This window comes from Palaemon carinicauda, chromosome 1 (genome assembly GCF_036898095.1).
Source record: "Palaemon carinicauda isolate YSFRI2023 chromosome 1, ASM3689809v2, whole genome shotgun sequence".
Classification (NCBI taxonomy): Eukaryota; Metazoa; Arthropoda; class Malacostraca; order Decapoda; family Palaemonidae; genus Palaemon; species Palaemon carinicauda.
This window is the reverse complement of record NC_090725.1, coordinates 305,605,750-305,630,250: the sequence shown is the minus strand read 5'-3', so window position 1 is coordinate 305,630,250 and position 24,501 is coordinate 305,605,750. Positions and strand designations below refer to the sequence as shown.

The 24,501-nt window shown below is 43.4% G+C and overlaps 1 protein-coding gene across 1 annotated transcript in view; it reads left to right on the top strand.

The window, feature by feature from the left end:
* LOC137658549 (ubiquitin conjugation factor E4 B-like) overlaps positions 1–9,871 on the top strand; it is an 87,655-nt gene extending 77,784 nt beyond the window's left edge. Inside the window, exon 26 of the mRNA XM_068393420.1 lies at positions 9,517–9,871. Coding sequence (XP_068249521.1) covers positions 9,517–9,584 — 68 coding nt within the window. The 3' untranslated portion in view covers positions 9,585–9,871. The remainder of the gene's footprint in view (positions 1–9,516) is intronic.
* The last annotated feature ends 14,630 nt before the right edge of the window (positions 9,872–24,501 follow it).

Sequence of the window (24,501 nt, the reverse complement as noted above, 5' to 3'; positions counted from 1 at the left end):
AGGAAGGGAACGTATTCCATCCGAGATTTAACTTCCTTAAGAGAGTAGGCCCTCCTCTTCTCTCTATTTGCCCTCCTACATCCAAAGGTTACTTTACTAGTCCTTCTATCATTTGGGACAGTCTCGTTTTGAACGAGAACCCTGTATGTGTTCCATGACTTTATACAACATTTCTGACTTCGAGGCACCGACCCTGACAGATCAGATCTGTTAAGAATGGAACCCGTAGGAAGAGTAGTGTAGAATTCAACGACACCAACCTACAAATGCATGTCTTTTGGAGTTTTTTGTTCACGGATAGGTTCAAAGAGGGACCCAAGAAGGGGTGAGCACCCCTTCTGCACTACAGACATTAGGGCAGTAATCAAACTTAAGACTACTAGTGTCTGTGGGATAGGTAGAGCACAAAGCAGCCCCCATCTCCTTAGCAATTTCCCTGTTAGAGGGCTAAGAGTTTACTTTTGTAACACAGGAGAACTTCAATAGAAATTACACAACTACCAGTGAACTGTTGGATTTAGCAGTATGCAATGTTTGATTTTTACCGGCTACATTCCAAGCGGAAGTTGCGTGTAGGGTGACCAACTTTCAGAAGTATGTAGATAGTTGTCTCGGGGGTCAATTTGTCAGCCCCAGAAAACAATCGGGATCACAATTTTGGAGAATCTCGGATAGTCGTCCAGTCGGCCTCCCCACCCAGCCAAAAAATTTTGGTGTTTCATTTGCTTAGATCGGAGTTAGAAGCTGTGTTTAAGGGCACTGTCCAACATTTCTGGAGTGACCATGTCATATTCAGATTATCTTCAGGCTGCCTCTTTGAGGAACATTTGACAAAAAACACCCACACCTTTCACTGTTCCAATAAGTACTTCGAAAAATCTGCACCTCTTCCAAACCAATTAGGCCGGCCTTATTGCCAGATTTCCTCTCCAGCTTCTCGAGCAGAAATTCTCAGACATCTAATGGAAGACGGGAATGATTTACAGATGGTGCATATCAGATGTCTGAAATTCTTCATGGATTTATCATTGGTGTAGTCCAAGCCATGAGTTTTTCAATCTTTGACATCGTTACAGGAGGACATCTCTCAGAGTATCTATTCTGGGTGGGTCAGAGCCAGCCATGGATCAAATGCAGAATAAAGCTTCCTGCTCGGAGCTAGCAAGAGGTTTATCACTGGCCTATAGAATCAAGCCTTTAATAATTGAGGTGGTGTCAGTGGTAGGGCAATCCTCACGATTATGTAGCCAGAACGAGATTTTTCTTCAAAAGGGGGACTATCTCCCAATATGTGGCCGAAATCTGCCATTTCATTAGGAGGGCCGTGGACCGATTGTTAGTTTGACAACGTTCAAAAGCTCGCCCTCGTAAGTCTCCTTCCTTGCACGGGCAGCGGTGAAAGAAACCTACAAGTGGTATAGTCCCTCATTTTACATTCCTGATTTCAGGACATGAAGATAAGAATTGGTGGTGGCTTGTTGGTAGCGCCCTTGCCTGGTGATCGCCAGATTGCGGTTCGAGTCCTGCTCAAACTCGTTAGTTCCTTTGGTTGCTGCAATCTCACTATCCTTGTGAGCTAAGGATAGGCGGTTTGGGGGAGCCTATAGTTATATCTGCTGAGTTATCAGCAGCCATTGCCTGGCCCACCTTGGTCCTTGCTTGGGTGGAGAGGGGATGTTGGCACTGGTCATATGTAGTATGGTCAGTCTCTAGGCCATTGTCCTTGTTGATAGGGCAAGGTCACTGTCCCTTGCCTCAGCCATTCATGAGTGGCCTTTAAACATGGATCCTGGTTTTTTTTGTCCTTCCTGACTAAGGAAGCAACCAATTTGGTTGCTCTTATACTTGAAGACCACACCTGCAAGACCTTTTGGTCACAGCTAAGGAAGTGAATGGAGAGAGAACAAAGAACACTTTTCTTCAAGGCTAAGTTACGTCATTGATCAGACCCTTTAGCCACCCTCTCCCTCTTCCTCAGAAGAACATGGGTCAAAGTGCACAAAGTCAAAGATGTAGGTCCTATTTTAGCCTTCTATCAGAATTTCTTTGTGGCACAGGTATTAAGGGGACCAGGATGTGGCCCACAGGTTTCATTTAGGGCCTGTAGTAGCTAAGGAGCGATGGGTATATCTTCCTTGGCTCCTTTCACCACAGGACCTTTATCATCTCAAGGGCACGAGTTACGCTTTTCTTTTCCCCTTCAATCTTAGCATCTCTTGGGGTACATCTTTAAATACCTTGTGAGCTGGACTTGATCTCGATGCAGTAGACCCCTTTCAGCCTGTGGCTATTCTTTGCTCAGGCACAGAAGTCTTTTCCTCCACACTGCTTACGAGGGGGAGTGTGAAGTAGCCAGGTCTACAATACCAGAGATATTAAGCTCAGAACAGCTCGTGAACTTGGTATTACTACCATTGGTATACATAGTGGTAGGGTTATTAACTCTTTGATACACAATTTACAAGTATCCTGGGTTGTTTTCCAGCCAGTCAGAAAGGGGACTTCCTCCTGCCTAAGGATGAGTCTCCTGTGTAAAGGATGGTTTGTATTTTTGATGTAACAAATATCAAATTTTAAAAGTAATTAGTATTTTTCTCAACTATACAAACCTGAGTCCTTTACTCATACTTTACCACCAACACCAACCCCCTAGAAAGTCCCAGCTGATATTGGGATGATTTGTCAGTGAACCAGCTGGGGTGGGGGATGTTTAGACTTCCTGCTATCGGGTAGGGGTTGTTGACACCATCATAATTTTGAATTGCAATATTGCACCTTTGCTGTTACCTATCTCCTATCTTGTGTATAGGACTAAGGCTTGAATAATTAGGAAAAATACAAAATTCTTTAAAAAAAAGGTTTCTTCCAACACAGAGTACTTTCTTAGGAGTATCTGGGATCTCCTCCCAACCGAACAGAATTTTGTGTAGTTTACCCTATCTCTGTTTTCTATGTGGGGGAACCTCTGGCGGAAGGATACGCGCCATGAGGCGACCCAGGGTCAGAGAGCGTGCTCGCTTAGGTCTCAACTTTCAGTAAGTTTTCTGGTCGCGACGTGATTACATGCTGCGCTCTCTTAACCCAGTGCGACTCTTTGTGTCTCACGCGGTTCCACGTGGTCCCCTCGTGTTCAAACCTTACCTTATCCTACCTTTCCCTCTGTGTTCCTGTGTCGATTGGTGCTTGTGTGTTGCGTTATGGAGCATTCCGCCGTTGCCCTGGGCCTATGGCCAGTATAAATCTTGTAGGGCTTTTCTTTCCATGCCGGAAGTCGATCCCTACTCTTTGTGTTCGTCGTGTAGGGGCAGTGTGTGTTCCCCTACAGCCACGTGTCCGGAGTGAGAGTCCTGGAATGAAATTCAGTGGATGTGCTTCGGCACTAAGAAGAAGAAGGCGACCAAGAGATCGCCAAAGAAGTCCAGCTTTGACTCGCCCTTAGCGTCGCCCGATGTCTCTTCGGAGAGGGATTCTTTGCCGCCTTCCCCTACCCAGAGTAGGGGACGAGGTAAGTCTATTGCGGGGAAGCGGCCCTTTGCTCTTCCCCAGGAGTCTGTGATGTCTGTTGGTGGGGATGTTGTGTCGGTTCAGGCAAGTGGAGGCCTGAGGGAGGGACGGGAGTGTGTTCGGGAGACGAGGTCCTGGTTCCAGCAGGGCCCGTCTCTACCGACGATCTGATGTGGGGGAAGCCCGCTACAGCCTCTTCCCCTGCATCCTGGTTCTGTGTTTCAGGTACGTCAGTGTCCGGGGGGCCGACGCCAAGAAGAAGATTCTCCGAGTTCGGACCCCCTCGCATGAGAGCCTCCGAGGACGACCTTCAGGTCGCCCATGAGACTGGAGGAGGAGTTCGACACCTGGTTCGCCCGCAAGAAGGCGCCTCGCTCTCCCCCAGCGCCATCGGCAACGCTCCCGCCCGTCTTTCTTCAACCTTCGTCAGTGGACCGGCACGAAGCCCCACCAGCAACTCGAGACACCTCGTACAACTCAGCGGATTCGCATTCCTACCAGTCATCGGTCTCCTCTTTCAGGTCAAACTCCTTCTCCTCGGAGGATGAAGGACCAAGGGACTTAAGGAGGAGACGGGAGAGGTCCCGTTCCCGTTCACGCTATGGCAGGAGACTTTCCAGATCACCCAGGAGGTAGCACAAAAGGAGCCATTCGTCGAAAGGCGAATGGGTGCGGGTCACCATTCCCCGTAGCCACCTCCTAGGAGCTTCAGCAGCCCCGAGTACCTCTGGCTGGCTCCCTAGAGCTCCTTCACCACCCTCACGACTCGGCTCCTCCAGCAGACCCGATCACCGAAGGAGGTCGAGTGACAAGCATAAGTCCGCGAAGGTTCCAACTTCATCCGCCCAGCGGAGAGAGTCGCCCCTTCGGCCTGGTAGCTTTGTCCCGGCCCCCGGCCCTTTGACGGCCCTCCCGGAACGTAAGAGCCAGCCAGCTGGCACGGGGAAGCCCGCAGTTCCGTGGAATCCCGCAGTTCCGTGGAATCCCGCAGGAGGGAGTAGACCCATGACGGCTACTCTCGTCCCATCGGAGCTGCCCGTGCAGCGAGTCGACCCTCCAGTGGCTCGGCACGAAAGGAAGGTGCCTCCCCCTCACATGGAACCCTCCGTCTTCGACGTGGAGTCTCAGGTGGAGGACCAGATAGCCGAAGGCCTCGTGGAGGGGGGAGAATGTTCGACGGATGAGGTCTCCGCCTATAGGAAGGTCAGACGTCATCATAGGTTAGATGAGCCGAAACCCGCGACAGAACAAGCCTGGCTCTCGGGACTTAGCAGGATGGCGGATAGTCCGGTGCAGCAGAAGCCTTTGCTGGCCCTTCCCCTGGCGAGGGACGTTAGGCTGGGTATGGACCACATAGAGAGGTTCATAGCCAGCCAGGCGGACGCCCCCAGGAATCAGAGTGCCTCCAAACTCCTCCAGGGTCTGAAAACGCAGAAACGCTTTTATCTCCCGGAGGGGCGTCGCGGAGGTCCCTGTACGGTTGAGCCAGCGATTGCTATCCTGAACCAGGGAGCGGCGGAGGATAGGGCATCCTCCGCTCCAGTGTATTTTTCCCCAACGGAAACCTGCATGATGGAGGATATGGCCTGGAATCTTCTGTATGTTTCTTCATGGTTGGACTGGTAGGCCTGCACGTTGGTGGGCTTTCAGGCATCTCACGACCTCTCTGTCCCCGAGAATCAGTCCTTGCTGAGGGAACTGATTAGTTTGGGCAGGAAAGCGCTCAAGTTCCTCTCATACCAGTCCCTCTCTCAGGCAGCCAACTGGGTCCTGCGGAAGAGGGACACCATCCTGAGCAAGCTAGTCAAAAGACTGCCCGACCGAGAGGCGATAGCCTTGAGGAGCTTACCTCTGTGGGGCAAATCGGTGTTCCCCCTGAAGGAAGTAGAGGAGACTATGGAGAGGATCAGGAAGCGGTAGATCCCAGACCCCCACCTACAAGACAACCAGCCCACTGGAGATCCTCTTCAGATGTCCCTCACCCACCCTGCGCTTCGCCGGTTCAGCCTAGAAGAGACTCCCCGTCGGTGTCTTGGCACCAGCCCTCCCGTAGGGGTACCTCGGCCCCAACGTCAAACTTCAGGTCTTCCTATTCTAACTCCAGGAGAGGGCGTTCCAGCCGTGCCTCTAGAAGGAGATAGGAAGGGAGGCCCCCTACTCCTGCCGAAGCCTCAGGTAGGGGGATGCCTCAAACACTCTTGGCAAGCTTGGCAGGACCACGGAGCGGACCCGTGGACCGTAGAAGTACTGAAGGAGGGGTACAGGTTGCCCTTCTTAGCGGAACCGCCCCCTCTAATCCCGGACCAACAGGCGGGTGGTTGGCGCCCAAGGACCCCTTGAGAAGACAGTATTGCAGGAGGAAGTATCGGCCATACTAGCCAAAGGAGCGGTAGAACCAGTCAGGAATCCAGGACCGGGGTTCTACAGCAGATTCTTCCTGGTGGAGAAAGCGACCGGGGGTTGGAGACCGGTCATAGACCTTTCGGCCCTCAACAAGTTCGTGTGCAAGACTGACTTCAAGATTGACACCCCGAAGTCGGTCTTGGCGGCCTTTAGAGAAGAAGACTACATGATGTCCATAGATCTCAAGGATGCTTACTTCCAAATCCCTGTCCACGCCTCCAGCAGGAAGTTCCTAAGAGTAAAGTGGGGTACCCAAATGTTACAATTCAGAACCCTCTGCTTCGGACTGTCGACAGCTCCTCAGGTCTTCGCAACAGTCTCAGCCTGGGCACACGAATAGGGCATCCGCCTGATTCGGTACCTAGACGACTGGTTGTTGCTTTCAGCCTCACAGGGAGAACTGAGGGAGCAAGGCGCGAAGCTTCTGTAGTTCTTCGGTGTCCTGGGTATCACCATCAACCTGGAAAAGTCACAGCTGATACCCTCCACCAGGATGACCTACCTAGGGATGGTTCTAGACTCCCGGTTGGCGCGAGCCTTCCCCTCCTCGGAGAGACTAGACAACCTAGATCAGATTCTCCGGCCCTTCCTAGCGGGCCAGCCCAGGAGAGCCAAGGACTGTTAAAGATTGATAGGCCACCTAGTGTCATTGGAGAAGTTGGTCCACCAGGGGAGGCTGAAACTCAGGGGCGTTCAATGGAACCTGAAAGAGCTCTAGAACCAGGGGGACTTCCCGCATAAGATAGTCCCGGTGTCCCCGGAGACGAAGGAAGTTCTTAAGTGGTGGCACGACAGAACAATCACCCTCAAAGGAATGCCCCTTGTAGTCGACCCTCCGGAGATGCTGCTCCTCACGTACGCATCCAAGGAGGGTTGGGGAGCCCATCTTCTCGACAAGTCAACGAGAGGAAAATGGAACTTTGAGGTATTGGAGCCGTCACTTAAACGTGCTAGAGCTGGTGGCCGTGCAAAGGGCATGCAGAGAATTCGCCCATCTACTCCGGGGAAACACCATGGCTCTGATGTGCGACAACACCACGGTGGTGGCCTACGTGAAAAAGCAGGGAGGACTGAAGTCGAAGGAGCTGTGCAGTCTCACAACGGAATTCCTGGAAGGGGCGGAGGAGGAACAGATCAAGATCACTGTCAGGTTCATTCCGGTAAAGAAGAACGTCCTAGCCGACGGCCTCAGCAGGGTGGGGCTCTCCAGTAATAGACCTCTTCGCCACGAGGCTAAACGCATAGCTCGCCGTGTTTTGTTCTCCTGTGTCAGATCCGACAGCAGCGTTCGAGGATGCCTTTCAACATCCGTGGGACAATCTCGCCTTTCCTTCATTCGGGATGCTCAGACAAGTGCTCAACAGAGTGAGGCGGGCAAACAACCTGTGGATGACTTTGGTAGCGCCCTGGTGGCCGGAGAGAGAATGGTTTGCGGACCTAAAGGAACTGGTGCGTCTCCCACCTTGGCCCCGTCCGGACACCCCAGACCTCCTCCGGAAACCTCACTTTCAAAGGTGGCACGAAAACTCTCGGTCCCTCCGCCTTCACGTGTGGAGGTTATCGAGCATCTCCTGAGGAGGAAAGGATATTTGTCGAAGACCGCGTAAAGGATGTCAGGTTATCTAAGACGGTTCTCGGGCTACCTTTACGAAATGGTGCACCTCGAAGAACATCAGGCCGTTAGCGGCCTCCATTCACGAGATAGCCGACTTTCTGGTCTATCTGAGGGACGAAGTGGGCACGTCCATACCAGCCATTAAAGGAGTCCGGGCAGCATTGGGCAAGTCTTCCTACTGAACGGTATCGACCTAGGAGCCTCCGGACATATCTCGATGCTCATCAAGAGCTTCGAGCAGTCGTGTTCCCCCTAAGCCATTAGGGTGCCCCAGTGGGATGTGGCTAGAGTGTTGAAAGTGTTTTCGGAGCCTCCCTTCGAACCCCTCAAGGATATCCTAGACAAGGAGCTCACCCTCAAGACGGTCTTCCTGTTAGCCCTTGCGTCGGCAAAGAGAGTAAGTGAGATCCATGAGCTGTCATACGAGGTCTCACACTCGAAGGGGTGGCGAGAAGCAACTTTCAGGTTCTTACTTAACTTAGTAGCCAAGACCCAGAACCCAGCGGTTTGGGACCCTAGGTTTTAAGAGTTCACAGTGCCAGCGATTCCGCGTTCGGACAACCCGTGGGACTTGCTACTGTGCCCGGTCAGGGCGGTATGTAGGTACCTAGAGAGGACTGCCAGATTTCGACCTGGGATCAAGAGTCTGTTCGTCTCCTCATGACTAGTGAAGAAGCCGGTCTCTAAGAACACGATCTCCTTCTGGCTATGGCAGGTTATCATGAGAGCCTATGGCAGTTCGGGGATCTCCCTTTCGGGAAAACCAAGACCCCATGACATTAGGGGCCTGAGAACCTCCTTGGCCTTCGAGAGAAACATGGCAGTGGGCCAGATCCTGAGGGCAGGCACTTGGTCAAGGCAGTCCACCTTTACGGCTCATTACCTAAAGGAATGTTCTAGGAAATCTTTGGATGGTTTCTCGATTGGTCCCATCATTTCTGCACTCCTGAAGATTTAAGGTGTAGCCCCGGGGAAGCCGTGGGTGGTAAGTCCAAGAGACACAGGTTTCCCCCTCCATCACCCTTCCCCTACATAGCCCTTGATTCCTTCACCTTCCATGGGATACACAGTCGATGAAGGAATATGTCTCCGAGGATTATTACAGAAGTGAGTTACTTAGACATTAAGATAGTTTTGCGTAGTTTTCCCTCATTTCCCGTTTCTATTTTTGGGTCAGCAGAACCTAGCCTCCTATCTAGGTTCAGTTTTTCCCTTCATCACGGTCTCTAGGTCCGGAAGGCCACTCCCACCTCCTAATGTATAAGTCTCCTAAGAAAGTAGTTCGAGGTAAGTACTCCGTGTTGGAACAAATCACAAATTTTAATTCATTTGTATTTTTCCTAACAGTACTTACCTCGAACTACTTTCGTGTTATGGCCCACCCATCCTGCCCCGAGTGCCTTACAGGACTATTAGAAACCTAACTATTATAAAACTTACTGAAGGTCGAGACCTGAGCGAGCACACGCTCTGACCCAGGGTTGCCTCATGGCGCGTATCCTTCCGCCAGAGGTTCCCCGCATAGAAAACGGAGATAGGGTAAACTACAGAAAATTCTGGTCGGGTGGGAGGCGATCCCAGATACTCCTAAGAAAGTAGTTCGAGGTAAATACTGTTAGGAAAAATACAAATTACTTAAAATTTGTGATATTTTGATTATTTGGTGTTAAATAATTTTTTCCATGATACACATTTGGTGTAACCTGTAAAAGTGTCTAAATAGATGAACTGTTGAGTAAAATGTAGAGTACTCACTCCTTTTAGAGTGAAATTGAGCTTAGTTTGTTGTAATTACAGTGAAATTTTCTCTTTTTTTTGTGTATCATATTGTTTCTTTATTGGTGTGAGAACGAGTATGTGCTGTACTTAGAAATAATTCACAGGTTGATGTTGATTAGGATCCATTAGTTATTTTCAAAATCAATCGAATGTTTTTAATATATTCAGAGAATTTCCTCCATACCTCTAACTATAATAACACTCTTTAATTTCAGCGGAAGCCCTGAAAAAAGAAATTACAGACTGGATTGCAGCTAAATCTAATCCTAAGAGCACATCTTGAGGACAGTACTATGGTAGCTGTGGATATTCGTCTCTGTGCGCTTTTTTTTTTGGAGGTGATGACTGTTATCACTCAGAGTAGATTATTTATGTGGCAAATGAGTTGAGCTGTACAGCATTTCATAGACTGCTGTATGTAGGTGTAAAGAGAACCACTCCCCAGAGATGTGAAGTAAAGTGTTGACAACATTATGCAGTTAACTTCAGTGTATGTTTGGCTTGCCTTCCATCTTGTGGAAAGTGCATTGTTATGTCTTCGTAATTGTAAAATTAAAATTTTTTCATGTATTATTTTTTTTTCATGTCCACATATTGCTTATTACCAGACAATATTAAATGTAGTTTTGGATTTGAGCGTGAAACCTGTGAGGAAGCTCCTTGTGCTGTGGGAAATTTTGGGTTGCCCTTATAAAGCAATAAAAGCATATTGGGTGCTGAACAACAGTAATACTCTATGAGTATTATTCATCATCAGGGAATATTTTCTATTAAATTCTTTTGAAATTTGACTTAAAGCATTTACAATATTATAAAGAGGTTGTTATCCTCCTGATTCTAAAGTTACTGTTTGCTAATTAGGAATAAGAAATTATCAGACCAAACAGTTTATAGGTCTTCTTTCTCACTGTCCAAAACACCTTTTACTAGATTTTCATATATATTTTCATTATTGAATTTACATATCAGATAGGTAGCAAATCTCATTTGATTTCATTTTTTTCCTAATTTGGTAAAATGTATACTCAACTTTTAATTTCTTGCAATTTGGAGTCTCATACTTTGAGATTTTAATATTCTTAGGGATTTTTTTATAACCTGAGATTAGAAGAGATATTATGGCATTTAATTTTTTCAAACATGTTGTTGTGTTTTTTGTATATTTTAAATTCAGATAACATTTTAAGTAGCTTAAGATACCAAATAGAATTAAAGTTGATAATTAGTTTCGTTTATTTTTCTTTTACATTGTTATAAATTTATTTTGAAATTTATTAAGACTTTATTACACTATCTCAGACATGACTTACAGTAGATATATGGTCAGAAACAGATTGCAGATGGTAGGATTCCAACTAATGTATTAGAAGATAAAATTTTAAAATAATCGAATGTACGTTGGTTGCTATGGGTTGAACGTTAAAATCACTCCAGTAGTTTGTGGAATGCTTCCTTTCTGTTACCGTGATTGAAAGGCTACAGCTGCAAAGCTCTTAGGGGTGCTCGATATTATTCAGTAATTTTGAATAAATATTTTTAAAACTCCACTGCCATTCTCCATGCATGAAAATCATTTGCATCCAGCTCAGCAGTTAACTTTTCAGACATGGCTACATAAAGAAAGATAAGTGAAAGAAGGAAGAGATCCACCTCAGTTGAATGTGATAGCAAGAAAAAAAAAAATTTTTTTTAAAGGCAGAAACAAAAATTCCATCACTATTTGTAAACCACTGTCAAAATATATAGAATGGCTTATGGCATATTTTTAGATACCTAAATTTACTGGTATGGTGTAATAGAATGCCTGAATGTGCAACTTTCCAAAGACAATTTTAAAGAAAAGATAATGTAAATTTTTTGGATAAAAATTTTGAGACAAAAGCCATTCAATTGTATGTACAGATTAATTAACTCATAATGCAACATACCCTTTATATTACTGCAGCTTGTACACATTTTGGGTTTAATAAAGCAGGAAAAATTAATTAGGCCATATCTTTCACATTTACTCAATTGTTAAGGGAATGATTTTATGATAAAAGGCATCCTTTTAATTCACAAACCTAATAATTATAAGTTGCCTTTATCCACAGTGAAACTGTCCATTCACATTACAAAACGTCATAATGAAAGGCCATGTTAGTCACTGCTAGACTAACCTGATCTTGTCAACATACTGTACCTACTACTTTCGTGTTCTCTTCAAGGATTGAACCTATGTGATAAAAGGTAGGAATGTTAATTATAATTAAGGGGTATTGACAAAAGAAAGATTTATTTTTGTGGAGGTGGTGTGTGGTTTCCTAGAACTTTTCTGTAAACAGTTAGAGCATAAATTCCAATATGGCAAATACAAAAGATATATTGTCTCTCCTGCCCTAAGGCCAGTGTATCAACATGCAAAGCACAGACTTGGTATGTATAAAAGATACCTTCAAGGTTGTACTCGACACAGCACCTCCAATACCGAAAACCATCTGCTAACGGTGACGTTATTACTACGTCATCACTGCATAGACAACTTGTGCCCAGCCACCATTTTAATTTCCAAGTGAATATCCATTGTCCCACTCCCAAGCATGAGGCTTGGAAGGGGAGGTCCTAGAAACCACAAAGCACCTCAAGAAAAAAAAAGAAAAAAAAAAAAAATGTAGTGTGTTGTCAAAAAGGACCAGTACCAGATCATTAATCGAGTAGACTCATGCACCATTAAGGAAAACCATCTATCACCAGACAATAATGCACAACTACATGTTTGCATAGATGAGAAGAAAAACTAACGTCTGACTCTCACCTCATATGAGATGACTCCAGAGAACACTCAATGTCTGTAATCACACTTCAGCTGAAGAACCTGGCTGAACTGGTCCTTCTCTCCAAGTTTCCCTTGTAGATGTCCCAAACGAGCAAAGTACCGCACATGAATGTTGTACTATTCGGAACTGTTTGAGGTAGTGTTTAATGAACACCCTATGCCCAAAGCAACCCACAGCTCTTCGTGTCCTGAAATTGCATGTAGCAAAGAACAATAATAAAGAGGTAAATTTTCCCACCATGGGTTTAGGGATGGCAGCAAAATTCACTTATTTAATCAGGGAGGTCATTGGAATACAGATAACCACTGTTGAAAGGGAGAAGCTTGTTGGTTGGGATATTTTGAAGCAAACTATCTTCTGATGGCAGGGATCTCTATAAGTATATTTACAATGGGAACAAAGGACAAATGTTACTATCTCTAAAGAGGTTTTTCGTTTTTGGCTAAAATGGAAGCCCGCGGTCAGGATTAGAACATGACTTAGGTTTTGGTGATGAAATTATTATTATTATTATTTTTATTATTATTATTATGATTACAAGCTAAACTATAATCCTAGTTGGAAAAGCAAGATGCTATAAGCCCAAGGTCCAGCATGGAAAATAGCCAAGTAAAGACAGGAAACAAGGAAATGATTAAACTGGCCATGTTGAGATAATGGAAAATGACTGTCTGCTAAAGAAGGTGATGAATGCAAGAGTTGATGGGAGAAGTACAAGAGGAAGGCCAAGGTTTGGGTGGATGGATGGAGTGAAGAAAGCTCTGGGTGATAGGAGGATAGATGTGAGAGAGGCAAGAGAGCGTGCTAGAAATAGGAATGAATGTAGAGCGATTGTGACGCAGTTCCGGTAGACCCTGCTGCTTCCTCCAGTGCCTTAGATGACCACGGAGGTAGCAGCAGTAGGGGATTCAGCATTATGAAGCTTCATCTGTGGTGGATAACGGGGGAGGGTGGGCTGTGCCACCCTAGCAGCACCAGCTGAACTCGGTTGAGTCCCTTGTCAGGCTGGGAGGAACGTAGAGAGTAGAGGTCCCCTTTTTGTTTTTGTTTCATTTGTTGATGTTGGCTACCACCCAAAAATTGGGGGAAGTGCCTTGGTATATGTATGTATGTATAAACAATAAAAACTTAAAAAAAAATAAGAGGAAGAGAAGATAGAACCACGTGTCTGAGTGTACCCTTAAGCAAGAGAATTCTAATCCAAGATAAAGGAAGGCTATGGTATAGAGGCTACGGCACTACCCATGATCTCTTCTGAGGCAAAAACTATTAAAAATACAAATATTTACAAGATTTCGTTCAGGAAGATGGAGGAATTAGTCAACTTTGCCAAAAACTCAAGCACCTCTGGAGACCAAGATAGAGCAGATATTTGTGCAGATGGTCTATGCAAAGAAAAAACTTATGTAACATGTCTGAGTCTACCATGCCAAAAGCATGCTTGAATGGTTCTGTCAATTCCAATTCATATGACAAGATTGTTGATGGCTGGAGCTTCCTAACCTCAAAAAGGTGGACCAAAATGGAACCCAGAAGTCCAGGGTTATCTGACAAGATGACATATTTTTCAGATAGGCCATCCAAGCTTTCCACACAGACTGGTATGGTCTCGTGAATGAAGACCTCTTGCAGCTCATCAAATATGTCATGTGGACTGAGAAATCCTTGTAAATATCAGAGGAAAAATCCATATATGATGGTTCCAAGTGAAAAAGGAGAAAGTATAGATAACCCAACTCCCTACTTTCTGATGTAGCTGTGCAGACTGAAGTGGGTGTAAGCAGTGGATACCACTGGCTGTTAGGCCACAGTTGAGCTATATTAGCATATACGTTCCTGAAAAAAATCTGAAGGATATTCAAAGCCTGAGTAATCAAACTCCACAGATGAAACATAGATTGATGGCCATCTGTTCCAGTGCAGATTCAGAGCATCTTTTACAAACATCTATTTTAAGATTCGGAACTATTTCTAGAATCTAAGAGCTCTGCTTCAAGGTCTATTCTGCATGTAGGACTGCCTGGATAGGGTATCTGCACTGTGTTGAGAGATCCAGACAGATGGTATGGTGAAAGGAACCCATTTCTTTACTGAAGAACTTTATGTGAGGTTACTGCATTGAGAATTCTTAAGCACGATCCCTCCCCCTCTCACACAATTGACAGCTATTGGCTTGTTTATGAAAAGCTTTATATGAGAGTTCCTTCTTGGACTGAATCTCTTCAGCATCACAAAGACCGCAATCAGTTCCAACACATTTATGTGAAATGCTATAAACTGAGTGGACCATTTGTCAGAAACTTATAAAGTCTCCTCTGAATGATTTCCCTAACCCAACTGGGATACGTCTGTATGAAGAATTATGGAAATCGGGGTGGGGATCAATGGGACCTAAATGAAAAATGTATTTGATGTCCCTCATTGCCTAAGAACTTTTGCAACAAGGCAATTGAGCCTAAAGGTTTTGAACCCCCATGCCACTCTTCTCCATTCCCATGAGGCCTTCACTTTATCCATAAAATGTTTGACTGATCATGGATTGGGGCCACACCTTGGGCAAAGGGGGCCTTGTTGCCCATTTCTTCTGAAGAAACTTAAATGTAGGCAGAAGCTTGGGAAGGGAAAAAGAAGCTGGCCTCTTTGTGAGTGGCTTTTGTGGCTGCCGCTGTTTGGGCTGCAGCTTTGTGAAAGGAGGCTGACACCTTTATTAGAAAGAGTCGAAAACCTTTCCTCAATTTCTCTGGAAGTGAAGTGGCAATTGCCTCTACGTTGGCTTTGGCTTTGTCCACTAGGGCTTGGGGGGAGTGAACGATTTTTGTATAAGGGATAACTTTACAGAAATTTGTCTACTTAGACCTTTTCCAGATTGTTGGCAACCAGCAGGCAGTGCTTCACCTCTAACTTTGCTCTAACAAAATAATACAAAGGTGGCTGATGGGAGTCCCCCTATAGCCTTCCACTTCCAAAGAGGACATGACAGACATTAGGTTAAACTGAGTCTGCTGGGCACTGAATTCCACAGCTCTAAGATGGTCTGGAACTAAAGGAAAATGGTCACCAAATTGGTTGGTACCTACCAGAGTAACCCATTCTTTGGAGGGGGGGGGGGATTTTACAAAAAAATTTCAGTTCAGTGAATCCTTCAAACTCTGAGGTATACCCAAAAAGGGCTTTTTTTTTTTCTAAGTAAAATCCTTCTAGTAGCATTGACTCCATGCTATTGTCAGTATTTTGGTAAAAAGGGAGTTTTTTGGCCTGGCACTGTCATTCCAATCACAGGAGCATCGAGCAAACTGTGGTCTAAAAAGAAACCTCCAGCCTCTGAAACTTCCTCTAATATAGTATTCAAGGCCAATTTATATGGCATCAGGACAACCTCTTTCGTGGTTAGCTGGGGACATGCCTTGAAAAACTGATTGCACCGAGTACTCCCTCTCTACGTTCATGGAAGAAGCTGCCTCTCACACCTCCCCTCCCTCTACCAAATCTGCAATACTTGGATTGGGAGAAAGGTACAGCCATAGCCAAATCCACAGGATGGGATGAAAAGAAGCAGATGGAGGGTAGAAACTACTTAGAAGGTCAGTACCTAGAGTGGGCTGAGCATAGAGGTCTCAACTATCTTGGCTATAACCACGATGTCTAAAGGAGATACAAGCATACCAAATCCGGCAGACAAGCAACCTGCCTAGCCGAACCTTTAGTTGGAGCCGACCTAGATAGCCGTGTAAACATTGAGGGGGGGGGGGATCCTGAGGGAAACCTCCAAAAGGAAGACAGATGCCTTCAGTCAAGCTTACTGCTATCTGGGGTTCAGGTTGTCCTTAGAACCAAAATCTATCATTTGGATAAGGGCCTGGTCTGCTACAATCTCATTCCTCAAACCCTTTAACTGCAACATCTGGAATTGCAGGGTAGATGAGAGCCTTGAGGCCCTTACAAGGTAAATACTCAGCAGACCCAGCGATTTTAGCAAATCCTTCCACCGACACTGAAAGGAGAAAGATGGCCTTACTTCTCAAGCTTTTTGCAATTGGACTGTAATTCCGAGCAGAATGGATCCACTGTAAAAAATAGAGCAATTGACAGGGTCACAAGCTCTTCCTGCCCCAATCAGCAAACCAGTCACTATTGAAGCAATAACACCCATGACCACATTTAGGGTTGGTCGGGTTATCACATCCAACCCAGGCAATTTATTTTGCTTTCATTCATCTGTAATTAAAAATGTTCAATTGACGCCAGCAACATCACCGTAGGGGCGATAATTTAACAAAGGATTAATAAACCAATGCGTTCATTGGCCTTCTTCAGTACAAAATTTTCAAAGGTGGAATACAGCTTCCTTTCCTTCAACTGCAAACCACTGTCAGTATATTTGGCTATCTGCCCCTTTTTAGAGGGCAAATCTTTCGTCATTCACATGGACCACATGTACTTTGTGCATGCCTCCAATTGACTGTCCAATGCCTGGACTGCACAACAACGCCAACATTTCTATGCCATTTCTGAATACAACTACAGTGAACCCTCGTTTATCGTGGTAGATAGGTTCCAGACCCGACCGCGATAGGTGAAAATCGTCGAAGTAGTGACACCATATTTACCTATTTATTTAACCTGTATATTCAGACTTTAAAAACCTTCTCTTGTACGTAGTACTGTTAACAAACTACCCTTTAATGTACAGAACACTTAATGCATGTACTACAGTACCCTATACTAAAACAGGCACAAATATTAAAGGCGATTTTATATCATGCGTTTCCTAAACACGATAAAAAATGGCAACCAATGTTTTGTTTACGTTTCTCTGATCATAATGAAGAAACAAACGCATTTAGTGTACACATCTGTGTATAGGTTAGTTTTTGCATCGATTATATTGATTATACAGTATGTTGATTTTGTTATTACCAATGTTTTACTTAATTTTTCTTAGGACTTCCAAATGAAATGTTTTTCTTTATGACGCCGTCGTTTCAGACGGCGTCATAAAGTACGCTCAGTAAACAACCACGCTCAGTAAACAAAGAAGGCATTTAACGTGCATGATGAAAGTGATAAATAATGATATTACAGTAAAAGCTTTTAGAAAACATGTTATTACAAATATTATTTACTGTATCTATATAAAATCATACAGTACATACTGTACGTAGCAAAGCAGGAAAACCATTTACGAGAGAGAGAGAGAGAGAGAGAGAGAGAGAGAGAGAGAGAGAGAGAGAGAGAGAGAGAGAGAGAGAGAGAGATTGTTTTACGTACGTAAATGTAAATTTTAAACAAAAAAAAATATGATAGGTTACAACATGTATACTCTTCAGACTTTTAAAACCTTCCCTTTAACTTAATGCATACAGTACTCAACTAAAACAGGCACAAATATTAAAATGTTAGAATATTATAGTAAAAAATAAAGATTGTTACTGTGCTCACCACGAAAGAAGTTGAAGAAAAACTTGAATGATGATGGCGATGAATTTGCTGCACAGTAGAAATGATGATGATGAAGCTGATGATGTCTTCTACTGTGCAGCCAATGATAATATTTTACGTCTCTTCAGACGGAGGTGTCTTTTCCTGGGATACCTCTTCAACTTCTTCCTGGGAAACTTCTTCAATTTCTTCCGAAGGCGTACTAGCAGGAGGAACTGGCTCTTTTTTGCAAGGCTGGAAGAACATTGTGATCGGAAGTTGCTACCGCTGCTTCTTTTTTCGATCTAAGAGCATCCTGTAGGGAGTCATGTCTTCATCGATTTTGTTGCAGAATTGCATAGAACGAACCATATCCTTGTCCCACTCTTGCAACGTTTCTTTCACCTCCTTTATATGGTTGCAGACCTTGGCAAGCCGTTCTAATGTTAAACCCGTTTCTTCGACATTTTCTTAGGTCTCTTCCTGTGTTTCGCTCTCTTCTTCACTGGCCAATTTCGTCAGGTCTACTAGGTCTGCGTCAGTTAGCGGCTGGGAATGGCAGTCTAACAACTCGTCGACGTCTTCAGTCGGCATGTCGCCAAACCCGTCACCTCCAATTATCACAGCCAACTGCACAGATTTGCGTATTCCAGAGTGTTGGATTTCAGACGGAGTAAATCCCTCGTCGTCGTAAACAATCTGGGGCCACAACTTCTTCCAGCTCGCATTCACGGTTGCAGGTTTCATTTCTTGCAGTGCCTTCTGAATGTTCTGCAGGCATGTGGCTATGGTGTACTGCCGCCAGTACGCCTTCAAATTAAAATCTTCATCTTCAACTTCTTGGGCAGCATCCACACACGCAACGAGGTCCGCCAAGGTATTTTTCGTGTAGAGGGCCTTGAACGCCCTGATAACCCCCTGGTCCATCGGTTGAATTAATGACGTGGTGTTGGGTGGCAGGAACTCAACCTGAACGCCCTCACGCGACAGGTCAGTTGCGTGTCCACCAGCGTTATCCATAAGGAGAAGGATCTTGAATGGCAAGCCCTTCTCTAAGAGATATTGACTGACTTGCGGTGGAACCAGTTGGAGGTTAGCATCTTCGTAATCCATGCTTTTGGATTATGCATCCAGTACACGGGAAGGAGATTCTTATTCTTATTTTTCAAAGCGCGAGGATTTTTCGACTTGTAAATAAGCCCCGGCTTTAGCAAAAATCCAGCAGCATTGCCACCCATCACAAGGGTAATGCGATCCTCGAATGCTTTAAAGCCAGAGGCTTTGGCTTCTACTTTGAACAGGAAAGTTCGCGACGGCATTCTCTTCCAAAACAAGCCGGTCTCATCCTTATTAAACACTTGTTCCGGCTTGTATCCACCTTCGGGGATAATATTCTTGTAAGTTTCAGCAGCGGCAGTGTCAGTGGAAGCAGCCTCGCCATGCAGAGAAACGCTTTTCAGGCCAAAGCGTTTCTGAAACTTTGCAAAGCATCCTTTGCTGGCGGAAAAATGTTGTTTCTGACGCTGGGAATCAATGGATGTCCCTGGTTGAGGTTCATCTACATCATCATCATCTTCAGCATGGTCGCCATCGTCGTCTTGAGGTTCCTTTGCCGCAAAATTCTCATACAAGCTCAAAGCCTTGGTTTGGATGATGTTCGTATCCAAGGCTATGTTCTTCTTCTAGCAGTCGGCAATCCACACTGCTAAAGCACCTTCCATGCGTACGATCGTTTTATTACGCGTGGTAACGACTCGCTTCGCTGATCTGCTAAAGGTGATGGTAGCCGTCTTTCTAATGTTCGCCTCGTCCTTCTTGATATAGCGAACGGTGGATTCGTTGACTCCAAAATGGCGGGCTGCGGCCGCGTAACTTCTACCGTCTTTTAACATATCGAGAAGCGTCACCTTCTCAGCAATCGTCATCATCTTTCGGTAGCGTTTAGGCTCACTACCAGCCTTAGTAGAAGCAGAATGCTTGGGAGGCATTGTACAGTAGGGTTTAACAGAAAGTTCAACAAAAAGTTCAACTTAAAACAGTCACGCACAGTACAGATTAAAGTTCACAATAACTTAACATCTACACAGCGATACGGCGGGAGATAAAGTGACCGCGAATGGATGCTGGAAGTTGGAGATGCGGGCAAAACACCAATCACAGGCTAGATTACAAAACTTGGGTTCTGATTCGTCATCTATCAGCGCTTGAACCAATCACAACCCGTCTTATATGCTACGTAGGTTACCAATTCAAAGTACAAGGTACCCTACGTATACAGTAATAATAATAATAATAATAAATAATGATAAAAATAATAATAATAATAATAATAATAATAATAATTTTAACCCTTTTACCCCCAAAGGACGTACTGGTACGTTTCACAAAACTCATCCCTTTACCCCCATGGACGTACAGGTACGTCCTTGCAAAAAAATGCTATAAATTTTTTTTTTTTCATATTTTTGATAATTTTTTGAGAAAAGTCAGGCATTTTCCAAGAGAATGAGACCAACCTGACCTCTCTATGACAAAAATTAAGGCTGTTAGAGCAATTTTAAAAAAATATACTGCAAAATGTGCCGGGAAAAAAATAACCACCTGGGAGTTAAGGGTTGGAAATTTCCAAATAGCCTGGGGGTAAAAGGGTTAATAACAACAACAACAATAATAATAATAATAATAATAATAATAATAATAATAATAATACAGCTTTACGTACGCTATTTTACGCTTGTTTTGTTGTAGGATATGTTTCTCTCTCTCTCTCTCTCGTACGCTTATTCGAGATGTGATTTTTGCAACAAAGAATATTATTGGATGCAGTACTACGTACGTATACATACAAAAGATTCATGGAAAAGATGCACATCCATTACATTTGTAGTACAGTAGTAGCCATCAGCAGCCTTACACCATTCTAATATGGTATGACTGCATCTGAATTGCGTTTCATGTTCGATTTAATTTTACTACGTACTGTATACAGTACTGAATTATCGAATGATCACATTCTCTTTTCGTGTTTTAATTCTTTCAGTACTGAATTATATGTCATATGTAATGCAATGAACAATCAGTAAGAGCAGATATTACTAATTACAGTATTAATGGAATTACAGGTAACGAAATATCGTATTTGGGGTCTTCATATATCACGGTATTTTTGAAATTTCCGGAAAATCCGCGATATGTTTATATATATGGGTTATGAAAAAAACCCGCTAAGTGGTGAATCCGCGATGGTCGAACCGCGAAGTGGTGAATCCGCGATGGTCGAACCGCGAAGTAGCGAGGGCTGACTGTACACCATTCAACACATCCTTGGAAAACTGAATCCCATTGCCGATGTCCTCTCCTGAAGAACACCGGCCAATGTCCACCTCGGAATGTATTACAGGGTAGTGACAGAAGCCAAACGAAAGGAACTAGAGTACCAAACCTGCTGGATATCCTGCATGTTCCTCTATTGGGAAGATGTTGCCTTCGATGACTCCAGTACCACCCTCCTCTGTGATGTCAGTACTGGTAGGCCACTCCTATGGATAACTACCTCCATGTGCCGACAAGTGTTTCAACCGATTCACGGTATCTTACACTCCTTGCTCTGTTTTACTCCACAAGTACTGAAGTTAAAGCTCATATGGCATGGCATTACTAAAGATGTCAAGAATTGGGTACACACCTGTAATTCATGTCAAACTTCAAAAGCACATAGCTACACCGATTCAGGTGAGGGAACTTTTCATCAACCTCAGCATAATTTTTCCCACATTTATATTGACATGTTTTTGCCCTACCCTTATCACAAGGGCATCGTTATGTTATCAGTCATCAACGGCTTCAATTGCTGGTCTGATGCCATCCCCATGCAAGATACAACATCTGTCACATGAACTACTGCCTTACTTTCTAGATTTACAGAAAGATTCAGCATCCCAAAGCATATTACTTACAACAGGGGTACCATTTTCACCTCTAAATTGTAGACATCATTACAACCATTTTCACCTCTAAATTGTAGACATCATTACAACATCTCAGCATCACCCTATATCCGACTCCCGCTTACAATCCTGCAGCCAACGGAATGGTGAAACATTTTCATCATACACTCAAAGCAGCTTTGATATTCCACTGCACCAACTACAACTGGTTTCCACACCTTACCTGGTCCTCATCGTACTGAGGACCACTAACAGAAACATGATGGATGTGTCAGCAACTGAAATAGCATAAGGCAACCAATTGGTCGCCTCTCAAGAATTTTTTCATCCACCACCTCCTCCAATGATCTCCAGTACATATATCATGTGGAAAAATTTACCCTCTTCAGTCAGATTTAAAAGCCCCTGGCAAAGCAGCACATACCAAACGACGTACCCTCCGCAACGCGTCTTCATGCTCACCAACACTTGCAAGCCTCTGCTCATGCCCCCCTTCCTTGTCATCCACTGTAGTCAGAAAACTTTCCTCCAAAACATTTGTGGAAAAGCAGATTGGATTACCATTGAGCACCTAAAAATTGTCTATCTCCTGCAAGACGACCCTCTAGGGAAGGTCGCCCTCTTCAGGGGGAGCCATGTAATGCAATGTGCAGCATGCAACACATACACATAAAGAAAAATGCTCTATCTATCTTTTATTCTATGCCATGCAAGCAGTTGCTGCCATCTGACTCCAGTCAAATTAAACATCAAAAGCTATTGAATGTAACATTCTAATTTCAACTCTATTTTCATTTCCATTTTTATTATTGTCTTATTTCATGCCAACGTCAACCTTATTGCCAAAAGCCATTGAATGTGCAGGTGTAATTGTTACCCTTATGTGACCCCTTGAAGCCTATAAATACCAGTGTTGTTGCCAAAGCCAGTTGCTTGGGAGCTGGTCATATACTTATGCCTCACTTACCCCCGCCACAGTAACTAGAAGTATGAAAAGCATGCAAGATGGCGATGAATAATGTAGCATGTGAAGAGGTTCGATGCATTGCTGAGGTACCTTCAATGACTGTCTGAAGGGGCTAATAAAGAAGGGTTTATGTATGACTCATCAGCTGGAGAATGTGCGAGCAACCATTGCACTCCTTTTGTTCAGAAACAATATCAGTTACAGTTGTAACATGGCATCATTGGTAAATTCTTTTATGAAAGTAAGACAGGTGACAGGACTGATAGGAACAGAACAATTACACAAGAAGTTTGAAAAAGAAGTGATAAAAGTTTTATGTGGCATACATGAACATATATGAAGCTTATGATAAAATTGATATAGACCAAACGTAGGTGTTGAGAACGTATGATATAGATAATAAAATATAGAAAGATATTAATGTGGAGGGTTGGAGATTTGATGTTGTTAACTTATTAGTGTTTGTTGATAAGTATATTGGACAAGGGTTAGATAGAAGAGGAGAGTCAAAGAACACGTGGGCCAGAAAGGTAACGGGAAGGACATAAAAGATTAGAAGGAGACTTGAAATGTCTGTGGAATATAAGGTGGAAATGTATGAAAGGAATTTTGAGTCAACTTTCCCTGAAGGAAGTGAAGCGTGGATACTGAAAGATAAAAAAAGAAAAGATTTGAAGCTGTTAAGTTGGAAGATGCATTGTATGCAAGGCATATGAAAAATTGATAGGATGAGAAATATTGATATGCAAAGAAGTGGTAAAAAGGTTAGTGTAGGTGAAGAACAAGTTAGAATATTTTGAAGAGGTTCTGTTACGTGGAAAGGATGGACGATGATAGGTTAAAGAAAACTGTATATAATTCACAGGTGGTACGACACTAAAGCCATAAAGGATTCATAACCAACTCAGCAGTTACAGGATAAATGTAGCATAGATTGTGTTTGTCATCTATGTGTATGTGTGTGTGTATATATATATATATATATATATATATATATATATATATATATATATATATATATATATATATATATATATATATATATATATATATATATATATATATATATATATATATATATATATATATATATATATATATATATATATATATGTATATTTATGTGTGTATATATATGTACATATATACACATGTATATAAATATTCACATCATGCCTAGAAGAACTTTTTTTAAAACTTAAACTGAAAAAAAGTAGGAATTAACATTAATGGGGAATATCTCAACAACTTGAAATTTACAGATGACCTAGTTCTCTTTGGTGAATCATGGGGGGAATTGTAAAAGGTGATAGAAGATTTGAATAGAGCAAGCAGAAATATAGGACTGAAAATTAATATGAGTAAAACTTATGTTCAATGAAAATGCAGAAAGACAAAAAATAAAGGTTATGGACGAACCTCTAGAGATTGTTAATGAATATATGTATTTAGGGCACACAGTAAGTGTTTCCCCAGGACATGAGACCGAAATTAAAAGAAGGATAAGCATGGGATAGAGAGCTCTTGGTTAACAAAATCAGATTATGAAAAGTAAAATGGCACCTTCTCTAAAAAGAAAAATATTTAAACAGATCATCCTACCAGCATTAACTAATACATCAAAACTTGGAGCCTTACTAAAGCCTTAGAACATGATCTATTTACAACTTAGAGAGCGATGGTAAGAAGAATGTTGGGAATAACTCTAGAGACAGAAAAAGATCAACATGGATAAGAGAGCAAACTAGAGTAAAGGATATTCTAACAACATGTAAGAGAGAGAAATGGACATATGCAGGACATATAATGAGAATGGCAGATAATAGATGGACATTAAGAACAACACAATGGGTCCCTAGAGATTGCAAAAGAAGCAGGGGAAGGAAGAGAAGAAGAAAGTTTACTGGCACAGAAAAACTATAAACAGACGCGAGTGGAAGAACATGTCTGAAGCCTTCTTACTACAGTGAACTAGTAATGGGTGATGATATATATATATATATATATATATATATATATATATATATATATATATATATATATATATATATA